This window comes from Trichoderma aggressivum (genome assembly GCF_033847375.1).
Source record: "Trichoderma aggressivum f. europaeum strain CBS 100526 chromosome Unknown scaffold_019, whole genome shotgun sequence".
Taxonomy (NCBI): domain Eukaryota; kingdom Fungi; phylum Ascomycota; class Sordariomycetes; order Hypocreales; family Hypocreaceae; genus Trichoderma; species Trichoderma aggressivum.
In genome coordinates, this window is record NW_026946385.1 from 122,202 (window position 1) to 145,322 (window position 23,121).

The window sequence follows — 23,121 nt, forward strand, 5'->3', positions numbered from 1 at the left end:
CTTGTTTCTTAGGTTTCCTTGTTTGTGTAAAGAATGAAATATCCAAATAGTCTGATAGCCATCTATTGTGCTTCATCCAGTGAGCACTCCAATATCATCGCCGCAGTTTTATATGCCGTCTCATGAAACATCACCACGCTCCCGTAACTTTCAAATCTCTCGAGCTCTCCCCCACAGCAAACGTAAACTCTCCGTCTGGAATAACCCAATTCTGCCTTTCTACATCCCAGTAGCTCAAGTCTCTCCTCGTCACGGTAAACTCAACCGCCTTCGTCTCCCCCTTTTCGATAAACACCTTGTCAAACCCGCGAAGAACTCTGACAGGGAATTCAACTGTATCCGAAGCCGGGTATGAGAGGTACAGTTGGGGCACAGCTTTCCCGCCAAGCTTGCCCGTGTTGGTCAATTCGACCGATACAGTTACGTGGGATTCCCATAGTGATGGGTTGCCGCCTTCGCCGCCGCCGGCACCAGACAGGGGCTGCTGTACGTCGTAGCCTTCGGGATAAGGATACTTGCCTTTCTTGAAGTCACTCACGGAGTCAATGTACGGATATATGTAATTCTTGAGCTTGCGAATACCCGATGGAAACAATGCCTCTTCAGCTTTCGGGATGGTGGTATCAAATTTCGGGGGCTCAACCTCTGGAGCTGCCGGTCGCTCGTCGGGTAGAGGCGATCTTGGCTTGGTCTCTGTGATCTTGAGGTTTTTGTATTCGAAAGTTGTATATGAGAGCCCGAATCCAAACTCGTATCGGGGCTCGATGTTATACTTGTCAAAGTGCCTGTAGTCAATAAAGAGGCCCTCGTTGAAATCTTGTTGCGGGACGACTCCATTTGGCAGATACATGACTTGGCCGCCTTGTCCATAATCACCAAGAGACTTGCCAATGGTGTACGGCAGCTTGCCGCTTGGATTTTCCTCTCCAAATAGGATGCTCGCGATGGCATTCCCACTCTCTTGTCCTGGCAAATTGGCAGCAACGAGTGCTTTGATAGTGGGAAGATCGATCCATGGGTCCACCGTCACAGGTCCGACAGCATGAATGACGACAATTGTCGTACCTGAACCGCCGCCGCAGTTTTTTGCAACCTCAGTGACGAGTACTTCACCACCCTTTTGCACCTTGAGGTCAGGGCGGTCAGCATGGACGCTGTCCCACGTGCGATATCCTTCTCCGGAGTCAGAGTTGATGAAGACCAGACATATGTCCTGGTTCTGGATAACGTCCTTTGCCGGCTTGTCATTCGTCAGATGCTCGGTAAGTTTGACCTTGTCCTTGTTAAACTTTTTTCGAAGAGCTTCGATTGGAGAGACCAAGTACGGAAATACGACAGCGCCGCTTCCCCAGCCAGAGCCCAGGGTACCCTCGTTGCACGCCTGATCCTCGCAATAATTGGGCCCCTTGCCCGGTCCGGCATCTTCTCCAAAGATGCCTATCCTTACTTGGTCGTCTCTCTTGGTTTGGGTCAAATCATCACCACTCAGGCGACCATCAAGACTGAGAGGTAGGACCCCTTGGTTCATGAGCAAAACGGTTCCCTCCGCGGCTACCTGTCGAGCCAGTAATGAGTGATTAGCTTGCACGTTGACAAATTTGTTGACCTCGACCTTGTCCTGAGGCGACGAACTAGCAGGTGCCGTAACACCCATCTTGTCATTAGTCCATGAAGAAAAGTTGGGTCCTTTCCTGTCAAACAGCTTCTTGTCGTCCTGACCCAGCTGATACCACGAGGCCACGATGCGAATCACCATGTCGTTGAGTCTCTCAAGAGGCAGTGAGCCGTTCAAGACGGCGCGAGAGAGGTTGGGCCCCCAGAGCGAGTTTCCATCCTGCCAACGCAGGCCATCTCCTGGCATGCTCATATCGAGGCCAGCCAGGGCACTCCCCACGCCAGATCGCTGTGCCAGCCAGTCGGACATGACGAAGCCCTGGAATCCCAGTTCGTCTTTGAGAATGCCATTGAGTAGCTTGGAGTTTCCGCAGGCGTATGAATTATTGACCATGTTGTAGGAACACATGACGCTGGCAACTCCGGCCTTGACGGCATCGCCAAAGGGCCAGGCATACACCTCGTGCATGGTGCGGTCGTCAATGTTGGACGAGAGAGCGTTGGGCAGCACCCATTCCCAAGCCTGGCGGAAATGCTCCTGCTCGTTGGCGACGAAGTGCTTGATGGTAGCCATGACGCCCTGGTCCTGAATGCCCTTGATGGTCTCGTAGCCCGCCACACCCGAGAGATATGGATCGGCCCCGAAGCCCTCCCAGTTGCGCCCACCAGCGGGCATCCTACCCAATGGACCAACAACAGGTCCGAGGAGGACACTGATGCCCTTGCCACGGGCCTCAAGGGCATGGGCTTTCCCTCGCTCATACATGAGCTCCCTATTCCACGTCGCCCCAACAGTCACTCCAGCCGGGAAAGCCGTGATATTGTCCGAAAAGCGAATGCCCAGCGGCCCATCCTGGAGAGCCAACGCAGGGAATCCCACATGGACCGCCGGTGCCGTATTTCCAACCGCAAGCCCCATGCTCCATCCGGTTCCTGTGGTTATGTTGACTTTCTCTGCCAGCGTCATGTTGGCCACCATCTCGGCGGCCTTTTTATAGCTGTCTGCCCATTGGTGCACGGAACCGCCCCTTGGAGTGGGATACCACGGCGGAGATTTCCCATCGAGCGGTACAATCTTGAGCTTCTTGTATCCGAAGGCGCCGCCAGCAGCGAGCAGCATGATGATGATGGCCACAACAGCAAGGAAAGCGATGCAGCACCGGCTCTTGCGCATCCGTCGAGGCAGCATCCATAACAGGCGGCCGGGAATGCGCTGCTTGGCGTCTGTCAATCGCGATGAATCTCTTGCGGACGAAGTGACTACATGGCCATCCTTGGTCAGCTCGTCCAGGTCCAGGTCATCGTCGGATTCGGTTGAGGTGCGTTGCGAGGATTCATGCTCTCGCAGGAGACCCTCCTTGGCGGGATCTCGGGCCGGCGCCATTAGAGAAGAAGAAGCAGATGGACTGGCGCAGCAGCGGGAATGGCCATGGATCTATCCGTGCGGTACTCCGTAGAGGCGATCTATCTGCTGCAGTTGGAGGGAATTGGAAGAGGGGAGAATGGGCATCAGATGAAAGACGAATGAATGCCTGATGGTAAGGCAATCAAATCGGTGCACGTTGCGTCACAGTGCCCACTGATCTGCCACAGCTGATACGATAAGACGCCTGTGCTAAGCATGTACTTCGATCAAGCATTGATTATGATTCATCACCGTCGTCTCGCCATGAATATAGATGCGATTCAATAAAACAAAGTAAAGTCTCGTGTCTTGAAGAATACAAATTGTCGTATCAATTACAGTAGTAGTACAATTTTTTCAACATGAATTCCAAACGAAAAAAAAAAAAACAAATAAACCATTAAACCAAGCTTCGCTCTCATATCGTACACCCAACACAGTGCTCCGTGCCAACACCAAAGGCTTCGGGTATTTGCTCATAGTATAAACCACATGCAGTAATCGTCACTCCTTACAAGCCGTGACCTATAACACACCACGTAGTCAGCATATTGTAACACAAATCAAATCAGACACCAGATAATGATGATTCAAAAACTCACGTCCAAGTCCCTGTCCTCGCTTCGACACCTCACGAGCCTGCTCCTGCTTAATCTTGGCCCTCCTCGCCTCCTCCTTAGCCTCCTCCTCCAGCCTCCAAACATGATCCTTCGCAGCCCTCACTCGCATCCTCGCCTCGCCCAGCGCTCGGTCAGCCTCGATCTCGGCCGCCTCGGCGTGCATCACATGCTCCCTGGCCTGCAAGATGCTCGGGTCCAGCGCCTGCATGCCGCCGCCGTCACGGTGGAACAGGCCTCGGCGCCGGCTGCCCGCCGAGCTGTCGGTGCTGTGCCGGAAGAGGCCGCCGCCCGAGTTGCTGCCGGCGGCGCCGTAGCCCGGACCGCCGTTGGAGCTGGCCACGGAGGCGGTGCGGTGGGAGGAAGTGGGAGAGACGTCGCGGTTGCGATGGAACAGGCTGTGCTTGCGGCTGGGGGGCTCGGCCACGGGCTCCGGCTGGTAGACGGGCTCGGGCTCTGGCTCACTGCGGCTGAAGAAGGGCATTTTGGTTGTGGTAATGTATGTATGTAATGTGCTACTGAAGCGTTGTAGATCCTTGGAGTGAGTAGTGTCCAAGGGGTGGCAAATAGTGCGATATATAAAGCGTTGTGTAAGTGCAAGTGTTTGTGTAATGAATAACTCAGAATGAAAAGAAATGGAAATGGAAAAAGGGTCGCATCTTCAGGGTCTTTTTATTATATTTTTCTTCTTCTCCGGGCTACCCTCCTTCATCTTTTCCCTGTCCACGCCGATGATGATGTTGTCGTGCTGGTGCGGCCATCTTGGGGGCAAACCTGTTTGGATCCCTAGGAGCGATGATCGCACGATCGCCGCTGTGACGTCAAATCTTGGTGTAGCTAGCCGCAACAAACAAATGCTTGCCTTGGACGAGGGCCAATCACGCCCTGAGCATGACGATACAGGTGCAGAGGTGATGAAAGAAGCAATTTATGCACAACAGCAGCTGCGTGCCTTGCGTGCTTTGGGCGCATCGGGCGTGGACGAGAGAGATGTCATCATGCGTTATGCGATAGAGGGCTGATGAGCAGACGACCAAGCTTGCTGGCTGCAGTCGGTGCGTGTAGCTGAAAAAGGTCATCGAGATGCTACTAAGAATAGCGACCATCATTGTTCCGATGCTCATCGTACTACGCCCAGCCTGTCACTCCAGTGCATTGTACTTGATTCACGTTATCAGCCGAAACATGTCGACGCTGAGCCACGACGTCACACACCAAGAGAAGGTAGTTAGACAAACGAAACGTTAACATTCAGTCGATCCTGGTCTAAGACACAAGCAAAAGGCCCCTCTTTAGTGTATAGAGCTGTAAAGAGAACAATGGAAAATTTAGAAGACGGAGAAGAGGGAAATAGAAAAAAAAGAAAAGAAAAGAGAAAAATTGTGACGACAAATCTAGACTGCGTCGGAAATACGCTCCATGAGCGCGCTGTGTATCGAACATTTTTCCCGCCAATCTCGGCTCCTTCACTCCATTCCAGGAAAAAAAATTACAACAAAAATAGAAACCGCAAATCGGTTATTCCGCAGTCGAATATGTACGTTGAAAGGTCCATGATAGATTGATGTAGCCTGGGGGGGAAACCAACAAGCAAACAAAAAAAAAAAAAAGGACAAAAGCAAATTCAAATTACAAAAAAAAAAAAAAAAAAGAATGCGTCGTTGCATGGAAAGTTGCCTCTTGCTTCACGCGGCTTCAATGCAGCCGGTCTGCAAGGCACATCGGGGAGGGTATCAAGAAGAGAAACCCCGACATGAACGGGGGTACGAAGCTGCATCATCTTTACATGATTGTGCATTTGTTGTCTTCCCTCTCCTTCTTGACGCTCAGCGCCACACGGGCGGCCTCTGTGAAGGCCTCGTTGACTCCGCGGTTCTTCATGGCCGAGCACTCGAGGTATCGGGATGCGCCTATTCGCTTGGCGACTTCGAGGCCCTCGTCGTAGGAAATGGTGGGGGGCTTCTCGCGCGGAGGGTTGCCGTCGGCTGCTGCGCCCTCTTCGGGCTCCTCCTCCTCCTGCTGGCGCAGATCGCATTTCAGGGCGACCAGGACCAGCTTGACGCCGGGGCAGTTGTCGGCAATCTCACCGACCCATTTGGATTCGACGTTTTCCAGCGAGTCTTTGCTATCGACCGAGTAGCAGAGCACGATCAAATCGGTGTCATCTGGATGTATGCAACGTCAGCATGCGCAGGGGAAGGAATGCGGGGGTGTCTGTCTGGAATACCGTAAGAGAGAGATCGTAGTCGGTCGAATTCCTCCTGCCCAGCCGTATCCCAGAGTGAGAGTTCGATGTGGACGTTGTCGACGAAGATGTCTGCGCCACATGGTGATTAGTGCTTGTCTAGGGCGAAATGAAGATGAGGAGTCCCAGCGTACCGTGAACGTAGTTTTCGAAGACGGTGGGTTCGTAGACGGTCGGAAAGTAACTATCGAGAGAGAAGAAGAAGAAATGTTAGAGCTTGAACGGCATTGTAGATTCGATTGATGGCAGGGTAGAGGCGAATGCGGGCGTGGTTGGAGAGGTAATGGGCGGAGGCGGAGGCGAGGGCAAAAAGCAAAGTTGGGCGACAAACCCTCTTGTGAAGACGTTGAGCAGCGACGTCTTTCCGCTAGCACCATCGCCCCTATAAATTCGCGAACAAGACGGTTAGCATTCATTGATTCCAGCCGATGGATGGGCGACGAGACTGCCCGAGTTGTCGACGCACAGAAGAACCAGCTTGCGCTGCACCGTCTTGGATCCGCCGCAGAGAGGCATTGTGAGGGATGCTGAAGATGGGTCGAGGATGGACGCTGAGTCGGTCGATTGCGCGGGTAGAAATACAGTCGCTTTTCGTGCTGACGGCGAGGATCGCGAGGAGCCGAGAGTGAGAGTGACGCGTCGAGGGAGTGGCGCTGCCTTTTGGGTATCGAGGGCTGACGCTGGAGGAGGCAATGAAGATGCAGATGCAGATGCAGAGGCGGAGGCAGAGGCGGAGGCAGAGGCAGAGGCAGAGCAAGATGCAAAGGCGGAAATCAGGAGCAGCGGCGGCAGCAGAACGAGAGACGAGGCACAGAGTTACAAGTCATGCAGGCAAAAGCAGCTCCGGATTATTGGGTGCAAATGAGAGCGGCGTGGGACCTGAGTGGGTAAAAAATCAAATCCACATCACCTGGGTTGATCTGTTTATAGCAGCCCGGCTGTATTTTCTATTGGATTGGATTTTTCTTTACAGTGGAAGGGCAGCCCGAGTCTAGTAAAATCACGGGCGGCTATGCCTCGAGCGGGCTTAGCTCTCTCTCCAGGGCTGCCTTTTTCCCGCTCCAGCGGCTGTTTAATTTCTCGTTACAGTGCCAGATTTGCAAGGGTCGATTCTGCTGAGGTAACCTCCGACGTTCATCGGGCTGTTTATACGTATTTGCAACTGGAGATATGAGCAGTACAACCAACAGAAAAAGGTGGCTTACAACTGACAACTCAACATCTCGACATGGACCATTTTTACACCTTTCACTCCGCCCGCCATGCACTCCATATTATGTGTCCCAACAGGCTGCCAGGCTGACAGAGCAGAGTTCAGGAACAACGGCCGGATTCCCATGCCTAACTTGATGTTGTTAGTCGGCGGCTACACTCTGTCCGCGTAATGAGGGGCAGCCAGTCACCATCAGCCTCGATCCCGCACTGCCTCGAATAAGGTTCAATAGACCGCTGGGCCGGGCATAAGCGCCGAGCAGCAGCGGCGCAACTGCACGCCGTCTTTTTGATGCTGCCGTGCAAATGCAGTGGAATGAGTACCCGGAGTGCATGTACCGTGTGAAGCTGGCGGGTTTGATACGGCGTCGGGTACAGTAACTTGACTTGAGATGAGCCCAGACAGCCCTTAATCAAATGAGCGGCATGGATGGCTGCTGAGTCATGATTCAAGGTTGCCTTACAGCCGAAGACATGTACCTATACCTAGTACTGTACGAGTATGTGTAGCCCGCCTTTATGCTTCCTAGGTGCATCTTTTGCGATTAGTTGAGTTGCCCGGATAGACACAGTAATTCATCATGGTATAAACACTACATGTGCAAGACTCTCATATTTACCGTCATCTTCGACATCTACCCAACAAGGCATCAAAATGGTCAGTCAGCGCCTTGCCAACGCACGTACCCTTGACACAACCTTAGTCAGCGCGGTCATGCGCGCTAGCCTTAATCCAACAACCTTTAATTCCCTTATTTCAGGGCCACTTTCTCACGCTCTCTTGCTTCATGTTGCTCCGCAAGGAGCATTATAGGGGTCCAGTACCTGGCAAGAGTCTGAGCCTGAGTATATACCAACTCCGCATCCCTTCCCGCCTTGTACACTCCGTAACTGCCTGTAAATTCCCAATATCAAATGGAGATTTATCATCCACGGCGGAGATGCATTGATACATACTATAAGCATTGACGTCTTGACGCTCCCTGTATCCATCTTCTCAAACACACCCGGGCTGGACACAGACCATGGAAACACACTAGAAGCATCATTACCGAGCAAATTCATACAACTTGATGCAAACTCACTCCCTATCTTACAGAGTATAAAACTCGAATGTAACCGCGGCCGTCGTTTAAGCACCAAACACAGGTATAAAAGCACAAAACCAGGTGCCCCCTTGTTTGAAGCTTAGTACGCACAAGCTTCATAGCGACGGCCGTATTTCGCTTACCCTTAGCGACATCAAAAGCTTCATCGCTAAATGCAGGGACATGATGATCCAAGTCGCACGTGCATTGAGTGAATGCCACAAACATGAGTGGCGGTGTCGCCTGGGAATTTGACCCCCAAGATTACATGTACACCAGCCCATCAACGCCACTGCGAATGCAGGGTAGGGCAACTGATCATCAGGAGGTTGCAGCTCTTCACAAAGACTGAGAATACTCTGCCGCCTAAAAAACACTACAAATTTAATCATATTAAATGAAATGAGTAGATAATTGAGTGGAAATAAAATTGAATGGCGTAGCGTGAACTCCTGGGAATGCATGCACATAACAGTTTGTTGAATGCGCCTCAACACACACTTGCAAGTACCCAGGCGGATGTAAAAGATTTAATCGTCTATGGTTGCGTTCAATTGACCCATCATTACTCTATTGTAAAATGCAGGCAATGTTCATGATCTTAATCTTTAATTAGTTTTCTGCTGGCTTCAAGTCATTTGTTGCTCCTTAGTCACATTCAACTTCTCCAGGTATCTCATATCTCATCTGAGGTCTCAACCAGCTCTGCTCCCATGATAGCATACGTGGGCAGTCCATGTCCGCCGGCTACTCCAAAGACCAATACAACATATATTGATTAAATAGCATCCGCACTCAGTGGCTACATCTTTTCTAGAGTTCCAAGAACCCGGGATAATGACAACTTAGACTTAGTCGGCAATGACACGTTTCCGTCCCTGTGGATGAGAAGTTCGGGTCGGAGGATCATCCCTTCAAACAGCTCGTTAAGGCATCGATTGACGATCTTGCACCTGATATTTATGCAATTCAAGTCTCTCCTGACGATGGCCTATTATCAGCATCTGCATACCTCAAGGGTGAAAAGACACACTGTGTTGGCTACCCCTATCAGTATTGATTCAACACCTAGAAAATGTTACGCCTGGAATTTCGGGATCGTATGGCATGAGGGGCATGAGAAATCTTAGAGGTATTTGCATAAGTACCCAAAACCGCCTCTTTTGGCAGTATAATCGCTAATGAACTCCAAGGACGTTTCGTTGGGTTTATAGTGCCCTATGTCGTAGGGGGGAGATTTTGAGAGAGAACAAAGTTTGTATATCCATACAGGAATGGACCCATCAACACATCAACGTAGTTAACGAGGCGGTTCCAATCCTGGAATTGCTCATTAAGATATTGCCACTGCACCCTCCCTCACACGAGGCGACTAGTTTCTCAGTGCGTATAGGATGGCTGGAATACTAGAAGTCGAAAGGTGCAAACTGTATTCATAGTTTACGGGATCATCACTTGCAGCAATGATCTCCGTCTTATAAAGGCACCTCGAATATGAAGTGCGAGAACTGGGTAAAGCATCTAGATGTGCTGCTGGACTACCTAATATTAGAACTCCGCTGGGTTCTCAAGAAATATGATGAAAAGAGGCGAGCTTAAAAGCAACTTATCGTAGAAAGGACGCCCGAAATTTCTCAGACTGGCCATCGGTCCTCGATTCACCACGCCCTGAAGTCGAAACTCACACTCCGTAAGAAGACTGTGAAAGAGGCGAAAATGTTATAAGATTGACAAAGAACTGAATCGAAGGGAAAGGGCAAGGTGATGCTGAATTGGTAACATCAATCTTAGGACCTTGATGGAATAGGATCAGGAAATTCACTGATTGTGTGGGAAAGGCGTGAAGTGAATGGGAACTGTTCACTCCATCTTCCCCGCGCGTATTCCGGCTGGGCTCCTCCTCGCCCTCGGGCTTGAAGATGTGATTACCTAAAAAGGCAATGCTGGAACAACTTAAAGGATCGTCTGTTAGTGGCCATCATTGGGTCTGGGGAAATGCAAATTTACTACTTCTTCTGCACGGCACATCTGCCGTAGTCGGTACGCAAAGCGTTCATGGAGATGTCTTCAAGAAATCCCACCAATGATCAATTTAACCGTCACGGCAAATGGATCAAGTCAAGTCGATCTGACAGGAGGTCCGGCTCAAGCAAAATGCGGGGGAAAAAAAGCTTGACATGACCTGAAGTGCATGCAGAATTTGTCAGTCGGCTTTCCGCACTGAGCTAGGGTGTTTGGCGCTGCTTGTGGAAGGGATTGACGATAGTCTTGGCACAGAGAGACAATGAGAAGGTGTGTTCCATGATGATTCCTTCATGAAGCAGGTCGTGTTTCGGGTAGACAGATGCGGAATATTCCATGGGAATCACCAGGAATAAAAGTAATTGGTGGAAAAAAAGCATAGACGTTGAAGGATAGGATTGTGAACCGATAGTCAGCAGATAGTAAGAGAAAGAGTATCTTGGCAGCAAGATGTAAAACACGGAGTCTCTCGTAGTTAAATATAAGAGAGAGACGACGGAATCTGAATAAAAGGAGGTAATCAGCCTCAACAAAGCAAGCTTAGCACAGTGTTCCCTACATATAACCCCCTACCAAAGAACCTCACCGGAATATTCTCTAAAATGGCACCCAAGTCCATCATCAGCCTCCTTTCTCTCCTCCCTGTCACGGCTGTCCTAGCCTTGAACCCCAGCTGTGCCCCCGGAGGCAACTTCGACCTCAGCGTCTGGAGCCTTCAGCTCCCAACTGGCAGTGACGGCAGTGTCGACACCATCAAGAGCAAAGATCTTCAGAGTTGCAGTGGCTATACCGGCTCCACGTTCTTCACGGACAAGTCCAATGGCGAGCTCATTCTGACGGCACCTGGTAATCCAGACATCACCGGCTGTGCCAAGACCTCTGGTAGCGACCACTGTCGGACGGAGCTGCGCGAGGTCGACCCCAAGAGTGGCAAGAACACGGATTGGGCTCCTACTGGAACCAACACGCTTACCGTGAGCATGAAGGTCGTCAAGGCGGATGACGGCTCTCACGGCACTGCCATTGGCCAAGTCTTTGCAGCCGCCGCCAGCAAGCCGCTTGCAGAGATGTACTACAGCACCAAAGGTGACATTGTCGTTGGTGTCAAGGAGAGTCCAGATGACAACCAGATTGTCACTAAGCTGGGTAACGTGCCTGTGGGAACATATTTCACTTATGTCATGTCGTATTCCAAGAATGTTCTGAGCATCTCGATCAACGGAAAGAAGACTACTCTCAGCACTTTTGACTGGGGCTCTCCCAACTGTTACTTCAAGACTGGCAACTACAACCAGGGCAAGACAGCCGTTACTTCTGAGGTGCACATTCAGTCCATTGCCGTCGTGCATTCCTAAAAGGACTTGGCGATAGTCACGGCAAGGAAAGATTCGGAACGGATGCAGGATAGCCGTATGGGGCGGGACTCGGGAGATTAGTGATAGTAAGATGGCGAAGGATTCAATGTAATATTGGCCAAGGTAGCTATCGTGTATATATACGGTCATTCATTTTACGATTATGCCGAGAGTACTCGTACTAGTCCTCGGATCGAGCCGTATAAGCCGGGTTACTTCCTTGCAATAACCATGACCCCCTAGTGTAAGCTTGCTGCAAAGCACCATACCAGTATGACTGCCTAATGCAGGTTACTCGTGGTTCATAGTATCTCATCAGCCCAGCCGTATCATCGATCGCGCTCCATCTTGGAGGGCGTGTGCCGCCCGAGGGAAAATAGGGTGGCATTGGCCCTTTGTAAAGGATTGCCTATACTATTTTGGGCCGTGCAAAACAGGGAGCTGTGAAGCCGTCTCTTAAAAAGGATTCATTCCAGATAACGGCAGTTGTTTTAGGAAATAAAGAAGATCAGCCAAGAGGCTACTGGTGGATTTGGATTGACGGCTTTCGCCGCCGCCTCGGCTCTCGAGACCTTCCTCATCACTTGACCTCGACATGTGTAATTGGTGGATATTAAATTTCCATAGGAATAGCATCAATGCATCCTCTAATGGAAGCTGTTGTGTAGTTCAGCTAGGTATTCTATTCCTGTAAATGCAATGGAATCGATGATTACTATACTTTCTATCCTCCTCCGCAATGTAGACTTGGAATGCCTCAGCATTTGCCAACTACTACCATGCACCAAGAACGCGGTTCGAGTTGGGGGTCCAAGGAAAGCGGTCGCTAAATGGACTAGTAGAATCTGGAGAAGTGCACTATGTATCTGCTCTTATGCAGTTAACGTTGCTCTATATGGGGGAGAGCTAAAAAGAAGCTTGAGTCTTTATTTTTGCTGACGGAATCAGCCTCGGCGTTGGATGATACGTTTGCCATGTGTGAGCCCGGGAGCCACTCTATTTGCGTATACTCGTATGTCCACATTGAGAACACACGAGCTCATCGGTCCCTAATCTGGGAATTTGGTTGTGATATCATCAAGTGGGGAGACAGGCAATATTCTGTGCGAGATGGAGCTCCCAATATTGAGCCTAAGCTCGTATCCTGTAGTCTCTTTCCATCTCTGGATAGTCCACCTGCAGCGCTGTCCGTTTCGGCGCGCCTTTGCAATCCTTCCGGTTCAAATGATGCCTCAAAAAGGATGATAGATAGAGCCACGGCTTGGTGGCATGATAGTCATAAGCGGCGAAGAGACAATTGTCTGTATGAAAGAGATGCTAAGTAGAGTGAATATAACTACCTCATGTCTATGAATATGAAATGAGCCTTAACACGACTGACAATGATACATAGTGCATGTTTACAATACCGGCTACTGTGCCGAGTTCAGGCCAGGGCCACATGTCAAAATCCCTGCGCCATCGCAAAACCAGCTCAACAGAGTCATTGATAAGTCTAAATTCTTGTTTTGGTTCTGTGTTTATGCATAGTGCCATTGGTGGAATCGCCGAGGCGGAATGCGAGATTCTGCGTCTACTTGACGTAAATCGGTGTAGGCCGTGTCCTGTCCAGGGCTCCCCTGGCCATTTTGCTAGACTGCATCTAGCCAAGACAAATTCCTGCAGCTCAGCTTCTCCACACAATCTGATACGGCCTTGAAATGACAAGGGTTGGTTTTGGACCGCCAGCTGGCTTTGATTGGGCCTCTCAGGGGGGGAGTATGTACATGTATGTAGATCTGCACCACCCTGCGAACAAATCGTTGCCGCACATCAATCAGATGGACCGGGCACAGTCGGGACGGAAAACGTGCCCCAAACTTGGCGATTTGGGCATTGGTTCGCAGCCCTCCTACTGAACGTAACGTTGGAAAAAAGGGCGGGCATTTTCTTTGGCTAAGCTTCTTGGAAATGCTAGTGTCTCGAGGGTCAGACGGTCGGAACAGCCAGACAACTGCCGTCAACTGTTGAGTTTAGTTAGTCTCTTGTGGATTAGACGAGAGCAGGAGGCGAATCCTGCTTGCTTGCTTGCTTTGACCTTCCTTTGATAGACGCCGAGCTTGAGCTGCATGTACAGCTGCCTTGTGCAGGCTAGAAAGAGATGCTTATTCATCGCAGTTTAATATTATCTGCCCACCAGTTGCGATCCATGACTACTCCATAGGCTGATTTTCTCACACGATTGGCAAGCCTCTTGAGAGAGTTCTAACGCGAAACTTCTCGAGCATGTCATTCTTTGTACCCCAGGGTTTGGCCTTGGTTGACGAAAGAGGCAGCTAGATGGATGTAAGCCTTTCATTAACGTTACAACTAGCATGGGGTCAGACACACAGAAACTCATCAACAAGAGACTCAAGCTGGCAACCCGCCGCGGAAGCCGGCGTTCTGGATGGTTTAGCGCAGGGGCGAGGAGGAGCTCACTAGCATGCAAAATGCCTGGACCTGCAATGGAAACTGGGCTCGGAGTATTCCCTTGAACGGGGGTTGGGTACCTCGTATACGGAACATCGCATGGTCAATTGGCTCTAAAACAACATCCCACGGAGTTCCGAAGTACTTTCCATACAGACAAGACAACTAATGCTTCTACAGAGGGCTGTGTTTATATAAAGCGTCTGTGGCTCCCTCGTTGAAGCCAAGAGAAATTCTTCATCCCCTCCAGTTTCCAGTCTCAACCGCATACGATAACCTCTCGATCAAAATGCGCAGCTTCGACGCTCTCTTGCTCGCTGCCCTTGCGGCCTCGCCCGCTGTGGCTCGCCAGATTCCCGACAATGTCAAGAGTCTGTACAACTCGATCCGTGCTCAGGGCCAGTGCAAGAACATCCTCAAGGGTGGCTTCTACAGCCAGGAGGGCGACTCCAAGAGTAAGTAGTGGATGAGAGAAAAAAGGCGAAAGATTGTTTTTTCAAGAGGGAACTAACTTGAGACTCAGACTTCTCCTACTGCGGTGACCACTTGAACGACTACCGCATCATGTACCTCCAGGGCACCGGCGGCAACTTGGTCAACATGGACATCGACTGCGATGGTGCTCTCGGCACTGGTGACGGCAGCTGCGACAGCTCCGAGGATACTCAGGGCCAGACCACATTCCAGAGCACCGTCGCTGGCTACAAGAAGGGTATCAAGGACCTCAACGCCTATATTCACTCCTTCGTCGTTCTCGGTAACGAGGGCAGCAAGAGCGGCTACGTCACATTCGACCCCCGGTCTGTTCAAGTCCAGCCTCTGTCCATTGTTGCTGTTGTTTGCGGCAACCAGATGGTGAGCATCTCAAGAGTTCGAGTACAATTCGTAAACGGCATGTCAAGACTAACACCGCTATCAGTTCTACGGCGTCTGGGGCGACACCAACGGTGATGACGGCCCTCCCCTGATTGGTGAGGTCTCCGACTCCCTCGGCCGCGCCTGTTACGGCAACGCTGTCAACGGCAACGCTGCCCACGACCCGAACGACGTTCTGTACATTGCCTTCACCGGCAATGATGCCGTCCCCGGTGCCAACGGCGCCAACTGGGCTGCCAGCTCCTTCAGTGCCTTTGAGTCCTCTCTGGGCGCTCTCGGTGACCAGCTCGTTGCCCGTATTGGCAGCACTGGTGGCTCTACTCCCCCTCCTCCCGCCTCCTCCACCAAGCCCTCCGGCTCTCAGCCTACCTGCTCCTGGTCCGGCCACTGTGCCGGAGCCTCTTGCGGTAGTGACGACGATTGCTCTGATGACTTGACTTGCAACAGTGGCAAATGTGGCACCAGTGGGTCTTCTTCTCCTCCTCCTCCTCCTCCTCCCCCTCCCACTTCCTGTTCGTGGGCCGGCCACTGCGCTGGTGCCTCTTGCAGTAGCGATGATGATTGTTCTGATGAGTTGGCTTGCATTTCAAAGGTGTGCGCCGTTGACCCGAACAATTAATTCCGCGGCACTGGCATGGAGATTAAGAGGTGGTGGGTGTCTGTGGAGCTGGTGTTTGAGCGTCTGATGGGCTGAGACTGGCTCTTCATCGACAATGACGCAGCCTGTTACGAGTACGATGCATTTGTTCGAGGCACGAATGATGTTTATTTTATATATTTTGTATATAGGCGGTTCTATTGGCCGTCAACTGTACATACGTAGCTTTATTACAGCGTTGCGGAATAGCGTGGGTTTTTAATGGTTATACATATGTTGCTGAACACTCTCATTGTCTTCCCACTGTGATCTTCGTTGTGTTAGCTGTTAAAGAGTCCTTTATTGGTTGCATATAGTGACATGCTCCCCGTCTTACCAGAGTACATAGTGCGCCCGGTACGTAAATCGGACTCGATGAGAATCTACAGAGTCAGTGTAAAAGCTTTTGCAAACCTGTGCAGTAACACAGCGATAATGCCGTAGTAGTTTCAGCTTGGCTTAGAATAACAACTTCATTGGCTATTATGAGGCATTAACCCCTTTACAAAACGAAACAATGCCCGCATTACTTGGGGCGCCACTTGGGCTGACCAAATGTCGGATCACGTTCCGAATATGTATTCTCGGACCGACCCTACTGTCCCGTCTTCATCAGCGGGCATTTCCAGGACATGTTTGCTACGATATGGGAACTAAATTAACATTTGTTTCATTCAACAGTTGAACACAGTTGAACACAGTGCATCAAGTCACAGAGACTCAGCATGAAATATAAGCATTCTGGCAGAGTATCATCGTGCATTTCATATATACATAGCGAGTCATATATACATCCACATCTAGCGCATCGACATCATCGCCCACAACAATATGTACAACTGGTGGCGATAAAGTATTTCAACAGCCCGATACGCAGGCGTAAGAATGTGGTTGCGTCTACAAGTGTCATGTTAGTCCAAGCACAACGACAACAACGTAGTTGGAAAAAGCTTGCCACAAACCATCAAAAAAGTTTATATACAAGAAGGAAGCTCCTCACATCGCAAGAGGTCGAAGCTCGCTTATGCGGAAGAGGGCTTCTTCGCAACGGGGACGTCGTTGGAGTACTTGAGGGTGCGGAGGTCCTTGACGGGGACGGCGGCAGCGACATCGGCGGCGCGCTTGGAGGAGGTCTTGACGGCGGTACGGTCGCCCTTTGCAATGGAGACGGGGACCGAGTTGGCGTACTTGAGGTCGGTGAGGTCCTTCCACTCAGTACCGGCGCGCTTGAAGCTGGGGGCAGCGAGGGCAAGGCCGGAGAGGGCGACGGCGATGAAAGCGGCGGTCTTCATGATGATGGCTTTTGGAGGTGCAAAGTTGAGGTTGAAAATGGGTTTGGTGTAGGTGACCTTTGGTGTATGCAAGTTCAGTTCGAGTGCAAGTGCAATGCGAAATCCGGGGCAGATCCAGGGCGTGTCTGGGGAGTGACGCCCTCGCCTCCTATATATCCACGAGGCGTCTCCGAGCCAAGCATTCCGCCAGAGCACCTCATTCGACTGCTCATACCCCAGGTTTATCTCCTGCTCCAAGCAGGTTCGCGCAGGATGCGTATAATATGCATTTTGACCGAAAGATGTGCCGATACGCCTCCCAATCAGGCAGGTGGATATTGTATTGTGTGGTCAGGCGCTAAAGCCTAATTTGCCCTGTTCTGGAAGCTTGCCGATGCTAAGCTGCTGTTTGGAGGATGAGGATGAGCAATAAGAAAGTGAGAAGTGAGGTGGATGGAGAGGTTGAGACTCAGGTGAGCTCTGATGAGGCGTTGCAGCGAGTTGATCGGCGGCATCAGAAGGGGTGGCGGCTGGTCACGGAGCGTCTGGGTTGGTGTTTTTTTTTTTTGGCGATGGTACAAGTAGAGCCGCGAACTATCGAACGACTCATGTACCCATGCGCATGAAGCTCTAAGAACTGACTAGTTGCATCACTTAATGTAAGGCACCTAACGCTTTGAGCGGCAAAATACATATGCTACTCATACAGTGATATACTTGGCAATATGGAGCATTTCGTCGGCCTGATCGGTACCTTGATTGCTCATGTGCCTGAGCCGTGCTTCTTAGTGGTGGGCGGTCCCGTCCATGGATGATCGATCCGCGTCCGACCGGTTCGAGCAACTACCGCATATGGAAGTGATTATATAGACACGAAGCAGACAAGGCCGAGAGAAGAGGTCCCGCTTTCGTTGCTAAGCCTATCCAGAGAGCGAATACAACGATAGAAGCGTATGTCTTACATGGACTATGTGGGGATTGTGAGAGACTTATCAGGTATGGCCGAGGTAGGTCTATTAGAGAGGCAGGTCGGATGGCGCAATAGACACATGGCGACCTTGGCTATCCGCTCTTGAGCTACTCCCTACTTGGCATCCTGTATCAATATTTGCTACTGTACTCCGTATATGTTGATTTGTCTTCACATCCTATAACATTCCTAGACCTGGCAGCTCCCTTTCCCAATGCGCCCGCAGAAAAGGCTGCATGCCTGGGCGAGTGAGACGACAACGGTACCCGGAACGGGGGGGATCAGCAACATGACACGCCACAACACAGTACTCGTACTAGGTAATAGTATTCTACGTAGGATCATAATTGCTAATAAGGTTAAACTACTGAGGATATCGTCTTGGCACTTCTAGCTTATCGCAGACCGACGCCGAAAGGGACCGCTTATTCGTCATGGATTTTGTACACCATCTTCTCTCCGCTGATAGGCCGCATATAGTCCTCATTACGGCTTGCGCTTGATCTCTGTGAAACCAACCCGCTGCCCAAGAGCACAAAGCCGTCTGGAACAATTCTCCCTAGTCCTCCCGGCATCAGTCGCACAGGGTTGGGCTCTAGCTTCACTTTGCCATCTGCCGCTGCCGTGCTCAAGTAGTTGAAGAACTTTGTAGCAAATACGCGAGCCTCGGGGTTGGCGGCAATGGTCGCCCCTTTGATGTATGGGTTAGCGACATGAAGTGGTGATATAATGGGAGCGGGGATGCTGGATTCCTTCTCGACGTACCGTTATACCCAATCTCATAGCCCAGTCCTTCCCACACAGCGCCGTAGATGGGCTTCACGCGCAACTCTGATGGGTCATACTGCCCGCCCTTGGGGCCGCGAAACACAGCCATCTTTCCATTGTCGTTCAAAGTGCTGTGGACGCTGTACACGGATTCTCCCTCCGAGATGCTGTCCACAGCACGGTCGACGCCCTTGCCCTCAGTGGCCTCTTTCACCTTTTCAACCCAATTGGGGTCACGGTAGTCAACCAGGACATCGTAATTGTACGGCGCCTGGCGAAGGAAGTCGTGCTTAGAAGCGCTTGCTGTGCCGATAAGACGGATTTTGCGGCCGGAAGTGCGAGCTGCAAGCTGAACCAGCTGGGCGGCGTATAAACCGAGAGAGGTGGATGCGCTATAGATGAGGACATTGGTAATATCACTTGCACTTCCCGTTGAAGCATTGACTTGACCATCGAATGGACATGGGAGACCGAGACGGGGAAAGACTCCTTGAGCAGCTGTCAATCCACACATGCTGATACCAGAAGCAGCCTCAAGCGACATGCTGTCCGGCACCGACCATAGCAGGTCATACGGGGCGGTGATGTATTCGGCAAACGCTCCTGGGCGATCATTTGTTGAGCAAGCTTTAAGCAGAAGATCGTTAGCCTACACATAGACATCTCAAAGCGTCACTCGAAACAGCATGCATAATTTAATGTGAGCAGTGACTTACCGCCCTGGTGGAATCCTGCCACACGCGTACCGATTTTGGCACGGAGATCGGATGAGGATCCAAGATCAGGCCCAACGCCAGCTATGACACCCGCAAAATCTGTTCCAATGATACGTTGTTCTTGTTCTGCGATGGGATGCACGGCATAGATGGCGTCTACTGGGTTGAGAGCCACAGCATGGATGCGAATGAGGACTTCGCCATTACGAGGTTCGGGAATGGGAAGCTCCTGAACAGAGACATCCTTGGTTGCGGGAGTAAGAATGAGGGCCTTCATCTTGTTGGCTAATTTTGGCAGTTAGTTAAACCCAGAGAACAAACAAACACACAAAACAGCATCTGATAGTGAATATTACTTGGAGTAAGTCGACAAAGCTGCCGCGGGGTGGTGGACAAATAAAGGAGATGCCTGAATATTGCTGATTAGGATGTTGAATGACCACACGGGGTGTTTTGCCGTAAAAGGAAATGTGTTGCTCTCCTCTCCTCTGTACGCGGAGTGAAACTACTAATTCGAGATCTTCTCTATTTAATAGGATTCACTCGAAAGCCTCATTTGTAAGCCTCAGTGTTGGCGCAATTTCTAAACTGTGACCGCGACAACCCCAAATACGACTCAATGTGTATAATCTTTTGCTGGCGAATCATGAAAACACGACAAAAACAACTGCATGCAAAATGCCTCACGAGTAAGCGCTATACGAATTGCTTGATAATTCAAAATCGATTGCATTTCTAATGAAGCGTGCTATTTGAGAAAATTCTGACCATTATGACATAGCCCTGTCGTTTTAGACTCTGAATAGTGAGGACGGCGCAGGACGGCGCAAGGTGAGTGTGGCCGAGGCTATCTGTACGGTATCCGGATTCGGATTCGATCGAAAAGTCGTTTGCGCATCAAACACCTGCTACGACTTCTAGTTATGGCTATTCTTTCGAGCTTATCTTGAAGCTTCTAAGCTTCTCGATTCGAGGCTAACATATTGATGGTTTGATGCGGTGAGCGATTGAAAGGCTGAGGTAGGGCTGACAGCTTAAAGAGTGGAATCAACGCGATTCCGGAGGATTACCTATACTTTTAACGCTGCGTAGGATTGAGTCTTTTCTCTTTGCTAGAATAGATATATCATTTCTGTTAGTTCTAAAAGACGCGATGCTCGCAGCCTCAGCCCCTTCTTATCATCAACTTTTTCTAGTCATGGTGAGTTGAGAGTTGATAACTTCGGAATCAACTCTTGGTATTCAAGCCGGCGCTCGTTCTCACTGGTCGTATTCCGCTAGCTCTTTACCGTCCCACCTCCACATTACGCCGAAAACTTTATATTATCTCCGATACGTGACTTCTCATCGGCTGGAATAAATGATGAGAAAAAAGTCTGCCAAACTCCCTCCAGTTTGTGCGGCGTGCGGCGTTGGAGATCAACGGCGCGGTTCTATGTAAAGGCTTAATAAGGGAATGTAATAGTAACGTATAATAAATGCAGAGAGAAAAGCGCAGCCCATTGCCATCAGCATTATAAAGTAGGTAATTTATGCAAAATCAGCTGTTATTGATACTAAAGGCTCTATAATAGATATATTTAATTGCCGCTTTACAGCCTAATAAGCAGCAAGAAGCCTTAAACGATGATACTCGGAGGCGCATATATCTTGGTATCGAGGTGTTTCTCCTGTCTGAAAGAAGGGAATTGTACCAACTGGAGCTTGTCGGTCAGCTTTACAAAGAAATGCAATGCTGTATCGCCGTGGAACTTCAACATTCTTATCGTGTTTTATGTCCTCCTCCATAGACTTCGGGACTGAGACACGGTGTAATCCAGCAGGTAACTGGTCGTCAGTCCAACGTTGAAGAGTTTCGCTTATATTCACAATGAGCTCTGCCTCTCCCTCTGGTTCGACGGGAATGAATTTCTGAGGCCCATGACTCATTCTATCTTCCACTTCCAGGCCGCCGACAGACGAGGTAAACAGCAGTGTGATGACTCCTAGATCAAAGTGGGGCCATATACGAGAGACCTGGCCACTTTGAAGCAGAGATGCTGCAACTGGAGGATAGTGATTCAACCGAAGCTCACTCGCATTGTTTTCGTGAGTGATCAGTCTATTGAAAGTACCCGGGGGGGAGCCTAAGCCCTCTTCCAAACAACTCAAGATATCAGCAGTTACTCGTTCCATCTCAAAATAAAACGATTCCATCTCCGTTTGGAACCGATCAAAATACTTTGGCCATTGATTTTTAAACTGCTGATCCAGAGGAGAGCCACAATCAAAATGCTCCTATTAAGAAATCAGTCATATAATCAGATGGTAACGAATGCGTACTTGGCTGATTGTAGCTATATAAAATAAACTTACTCTGGCATCTGTTAATTTCTCGTCCACTCTACGTCCCACTAGCTGACTGTGAAGAGAAGCTGTCTTTTCTACTCCAATAGCACTGTATCCCCGCTGAGGGCTACCATCCACTACATTAACGAATTCAAGCTTGCTTTCAAGATCAAGATTGAACAATTCACCGGCCTGCAGTGTAGTTAGTACTCTGCCAGAGGTTCGGCACCTTGATATCTTATGCTCCAATGACATACCAAGCTGAACATTTCTGTTACCCTCACTGCTGGGATTCCATGATTTATGAGGCGCACAAATCCATAATCTCTAAAACTTTGAACTATATCTTGGATATAGGTACTTCGAGAGTTAGGGCCAGCATGTAACTGGGAAGCATCCAATAATGGAATGCTCATTGTGCCTTTCTCAAATGTGTGCAATTCCGCGCAGTTTGTGTAATGAGAGATGTATTGGAGAGCTAATGTATGTTAAATACTTCAGTGACCCATCAATATTTATCACATGCCATAGCAACCATGACACTATACTACGGTGGACCATCTTGGTTTGCTCAAAGAGTGTAGACCAGATGGTCGCTTAGCTCAAATTGGGTCAACATGGTAGATGGGAAAGAGGGTGTGCAGACGCTTTGCAAGGGTCGGATGTATTGCTACGTACTAGGTACTCGTAGATGCGAATTCAATTAGGGTATGTCTCAGTAACTATAAAACAAGTCAACGTGCCTCTAGACTCCATTAGGGAGTATGTCTACAAATCCAGTTGATAGTCTTGTGACTCAGTTTTTCTGTAACAATCTTCTCTTCAAATTTCATGTCAAGTAATTAAAAGCGTTACCAATGTTACGATTTTGATACCTATATGTCAAATACGTCCATTTCGTAACTAGCTGAATATCTTAAACTGCGTACGACCACCTCTCGTTGCTAGTTACAAGACTAGAATCCCGGAGACTTCTTAATTACTCCCAGTACTTGTATTCAGTATCCAACTTAGTAATAAGCCATTTGCCTCCTTGCTTGCCGTAGTGATAAGTCGTAGTCACTACGTTGTCGGCATCATCGTGATCAACAGCCTTGATCTGCACGGCGTCCTGACCAGGCAGCTCCTCCACACTAAGAACCTTGATCTTGACATCGCGCGACCATTCCTTGGCGAAAAAATTCTGTAGGCTGGGAAGACCAACGTCCTTCTGACCGCCCTTGTAATGGAGTTCAACATCAGAAGAGACGTATTCTGGGAGGCTGCTTGGACTGCGAGTAGCTAGCTCTGCGGCATACTCTTCAAAGAGAGCCTTAAACGATGGCTTGGACATTGCGAAGAGTGAAAAGATTTAAATATGATTTATGGAGGAGTATTGTGTAAATGCTGAATTGACTAGAATGGAGAGATTGAAATGCCGAGTAGGTGGGAATGGGCTCTATTTATATTCTGCTATTCCGCATGTTTGATACACACGGTACGCCACTGAGGAAATTCTTGAATCGGATTTGCGTTATGAGAAATAATAGCTTCCCGAGTACGTCGT

At 49.8% G+C, this 23,121-nt stretch overlaps 8 protein-coding genes across 8 annotated transcripts; 2 read left to right on the plus strand and 6 right to left on the minus strand.

Annotated features, from left to right (window-relative positions):
* Positions 1 to 130: 130 nt before the first annotated feature.
* Triagg1_5415 (CAZyme family GH3) lies at positions 131 to 2,998 on the minus strand (the record flags this gene model as incomplete). Its single annotated transcript, XM_062899927.1, has 1 exon — positions 131 to 2,998. One exon carries the CDS (start codon positions 2,996 to 2,998, stop codon positions 131 to 133), a length of 2,868 nt encoding a protein of 955 aa, XP_062755536.1.
* A 532-nt stretch (positions 2,999 to 3,530) lies between these two features.
* Triagg1_5416 (uncharacterized protein) lies at positions 3,531 to 4,120 on the minus strand (the record flags this gene model as incomplete). The annotated part of the gene is made up of 2 exons (XM_062899928.1): positions 3,531 to 3,544; positions 3,622 to 4,120. 2 exons carry the CDS (start codon positions 4,118 to 4,120, stop codon positions 3,531 to 3,533), a joined length of 513 nt encoding a protein of 170 aa, XP_062755537.1.
* Positions 4,121 to 5,418: 1,298 nt separating this feature from the next.
* Triagg1_5417 (uncharacterized protein) lies at positions 5,419 to 6,397 on the minus strand (the record flags this gene model as incomplete). The annotated part of the gene is made up of 5 exons (XM_062899929.1): positions 5,419 to 5,801; positions 5,864 to 5,953; positions 6,016 to 6,065; positions 6,213 to 6,263; positions 6,348 to 6,397. 5 exons carry the CDS (start codon positions 6,395 to 6,397, stop codon positions 5,419 to 5,421), a joined length of 624 nt encoding a protein of 207 aa, XP_062755538.1.
* Positions 6,398 to 10,805: 4,408 nt separating this feature from the next.
* Positions 10,806 to 11,558, plus strand: Triagg1_5418 (CAZyme family PL7; the record flags this gene model as incomplete). Its single annotated transcript, XM_062899930.1, has 1 exon — positions 10,806 to 11,558. One exon carries the CDS (start codon positions 10,806 to 10,808, stop codon positions 11,556 to 11,558), a length of 753 nt encoding a protein of 250 aa, XP_062755539.1.
* Positions 11,559 to 14,298: 2,740 nt separating this feature from the next.
* Positions 14,299 to 15,504, plus strand: Triagg1_5419 (CAZyme family GH75; the record flags this gene model as incomplete). The annotated part of the gene is made up of 3 exons (XM_062899932.1): positions 14,299 to 14,464; positions 14,533 to 14,864; positions 14,929 to 15,504. 3 exons carry the CDS (start codon positions 14,299 to 14,301, stop codon positions 15,502 to 15,504), a joined length of 1,074 nt encoding a protein of 357 aa, XP_062755540.1.
* A 1,040-nt stretch (positions 15,505 to 16,544) lies between these two features.
* Triagg1_5420 (uncharacterized protein) lies at positions 16,545 to 16,814 on the minus strand (the record flags this gene model as incomplete). The annotated part of the gene is made up of 1 exon (XM_062899933.1): positions 16,545 to 16,814. The coding sequence occupies one exon, from the start codon at positions 16,812 to 16,814 to the stop codon at positions 16,545 to 16,547; it is 270 nt and encodes an 89-aa protein (XP_062755541.1).
* Positions 16,815 to 18,188: 1,374 nt separating this feature from the next.
* Positions 18,189 to 19,586, minus strand: Triagg1_5421 (uncharacterized protein; the record flags this gene model as incomplete). Its single annotated transcript, XM_062899934.1, has 4 exons — positions 18,189 to 18,454; positions 18,529 to 19,134; positions 19,248 to 19,532; positions 19,577 to 19,586. The coding sequence occupies 4 exons, from the start codon at positions 19,584 to 19,586 to the stop codon at positions 18,189 to 18,191; spliced, it is 1,167 nt and encodes a 388-aa protein (XP_062755542.1).
* Positions 19,587 to 22,554: 2,968 nt separating this feature from the next.
* Triagg1_5422 (uncharacterized protein) lies at positions 22,555 to 22,908 on the minus strand (the record flags this gene model as incomplete). Its single annotated transcript, XM_062899935.1, has 1 exon — positions 22,555 to 22,908. One exon carries the CDS (start codon positions 22,906 to 22,908, stop codon positions 22,555 to 22,557), a length of 354 nt encoding a protein of 117 aa, XP_062755543.1.
* Positions 22,909 to 23,121: the final 213 nt, after the last annotated feature.